General features: G+C 61.5%; 1 protein-coding gene across 4 annotated transcripts in view; it reads right to left on the bottom strand.

The window, feature by feature from the left end:
- The window catches only part of LOC113211004 (transcription factor hamlet-like), a 156,623-nt gene that overhangs the window by 14,568 nt on the left and 140,773 nt on the right, over nt 1-1,282 (bottom strand). For all 4 annotated transcript variants that reach the window (XM_052265777.1, XM_052265776.1, XM_052265775.1 and 1 more), the window contains one exon: nt 139-265. In XM_052265777.1, the coding sequence (XP_052121737.1) occupies nt 139-265 (127 nt within the window). The remainder of the gene's footprint in view (nt 1-138; nt 266-1,282) is intronic.

The following is a 1,282-nucleotide window of genomic DNA, read 5'->3' as shown; positions in this document are numbered from 1 at the left end:
ACACCCTGGCCCCAGCCCACCCCGCTCCTCCACGTGTTGCACGAATAAGCAGTGTCTAGCAAACCCGCGGCGGTTCGGAAAAAAGGGCGCGTAAACAGTGCATCTCTTGTAATCTCGACTTCTGTATTTTGTACTCACCGGATTCCCTGTCGCTGCGGTCCTCGGCAGCGTTGTCGGCGGTCAGCATGTCCAGCAGGAGCGGCTCCCGGGGTCCGAGGAGGAGCTCGGTGCCGGCGGGGACGTCCTGAGTTGTCTCGTACAGGATCTGATGTAACGAAACACAAAAAGGAAATCCACGTTAGTTGTCGCTTTTCTTTATTTTTCCGAACTCATGTTTTTGATGGTGTCTCGGCGGCGCAACATACAACAACTTCGACTCGTGTGAAGAGACGCGCGAGGCCTGCCCCCTCGCGCTCGCAGCTCGCGTGACGGGCCACAGTGACAGACCCGGCGGCACATCACGGCAGTATTCACTTCACTCGTCCGAAACTTGGCGCCGCGCCGCTGGTGGAGGATGGCATGAGCCGGGCATGACTATCAGCCCGCTGCACCAGACACAACCTCGCCCCTGGCAGCAGCAGGGTGACCTCGCGCCACCGAGGAAACAGGTTGACATTCACAAATCGCATCAAGCCCCGAGTTTAACCACTTCCGTGCAGCAGCAGCAGCAGCAGCAGCAGCGGAGGCGGCGGCAGGCAGTTCCAGATAACGGTGCAACGTATTACATAAGTCGGGAGGGGGGGGGGGGTGTTGTATCGACCCCCCAGCGGGGCGCCGCGCGGCCCGTCGCGTCGTGTGCTCCGGAGCAGTTGCGGCCCACAGGACGCGCAATTATCAGCATTATGCGCGAGTGAGGCGGGGCGCGGGGCCGGGCGGGGGCGACATTGAAACACTCGGGTGGCCGGAGGGGCGCCGGGCGGGTAGGCAGCGCGGGCGCGCCCCGGTCCCCCGGTACAGCCCGCCTCCCGGGCGCCCCGCGCTCTCCGCCCGTCCCGTCCCGTCCGGGAGATAAAGCCCTCCGGAATGTTGATAACATCGCCGCGCCACTTAGCGGCCGCGCGGGGGTCCCCTAATTCCTGACAGGTTCATTTCCCCTGCTCGCTACCGCCCCCCCCCCCCTTCATCATGCCACCCCCTGGATCCAGATCAACCCCTTCTTCCTCTTGCATCACCGCCCCGGCCAAACCAACAGCCCGCAAAAAAGCACAAGGCAGCAAAGGAAATTTTCATTTTCCAGAAAAATGTTTACAGAAAAAAGACTTAACATTTTTGTTGGCAGACT

This window comes from Frankliniella occidentalis, unplaced genomic scaffold, assembly GCF_000697945.3.
Source record: "Frankliniella occidentalis isolate FOCC.00 unplaced genomic scaffold, Focc_3.1 Scaffold30, whole genome shotgun sequence".
Taxonomy (NCBI): Eukaryota; Metazoa; Arthropoda; class Insecta; order Thysanoptera; family Thripidae; genus Frankliniella; species Frankliniella occidentalis.
Note: the sequence above shows the minus strand (reverse complement) of the source record. Positions and strands in the feature narration are given on the sequence as shown.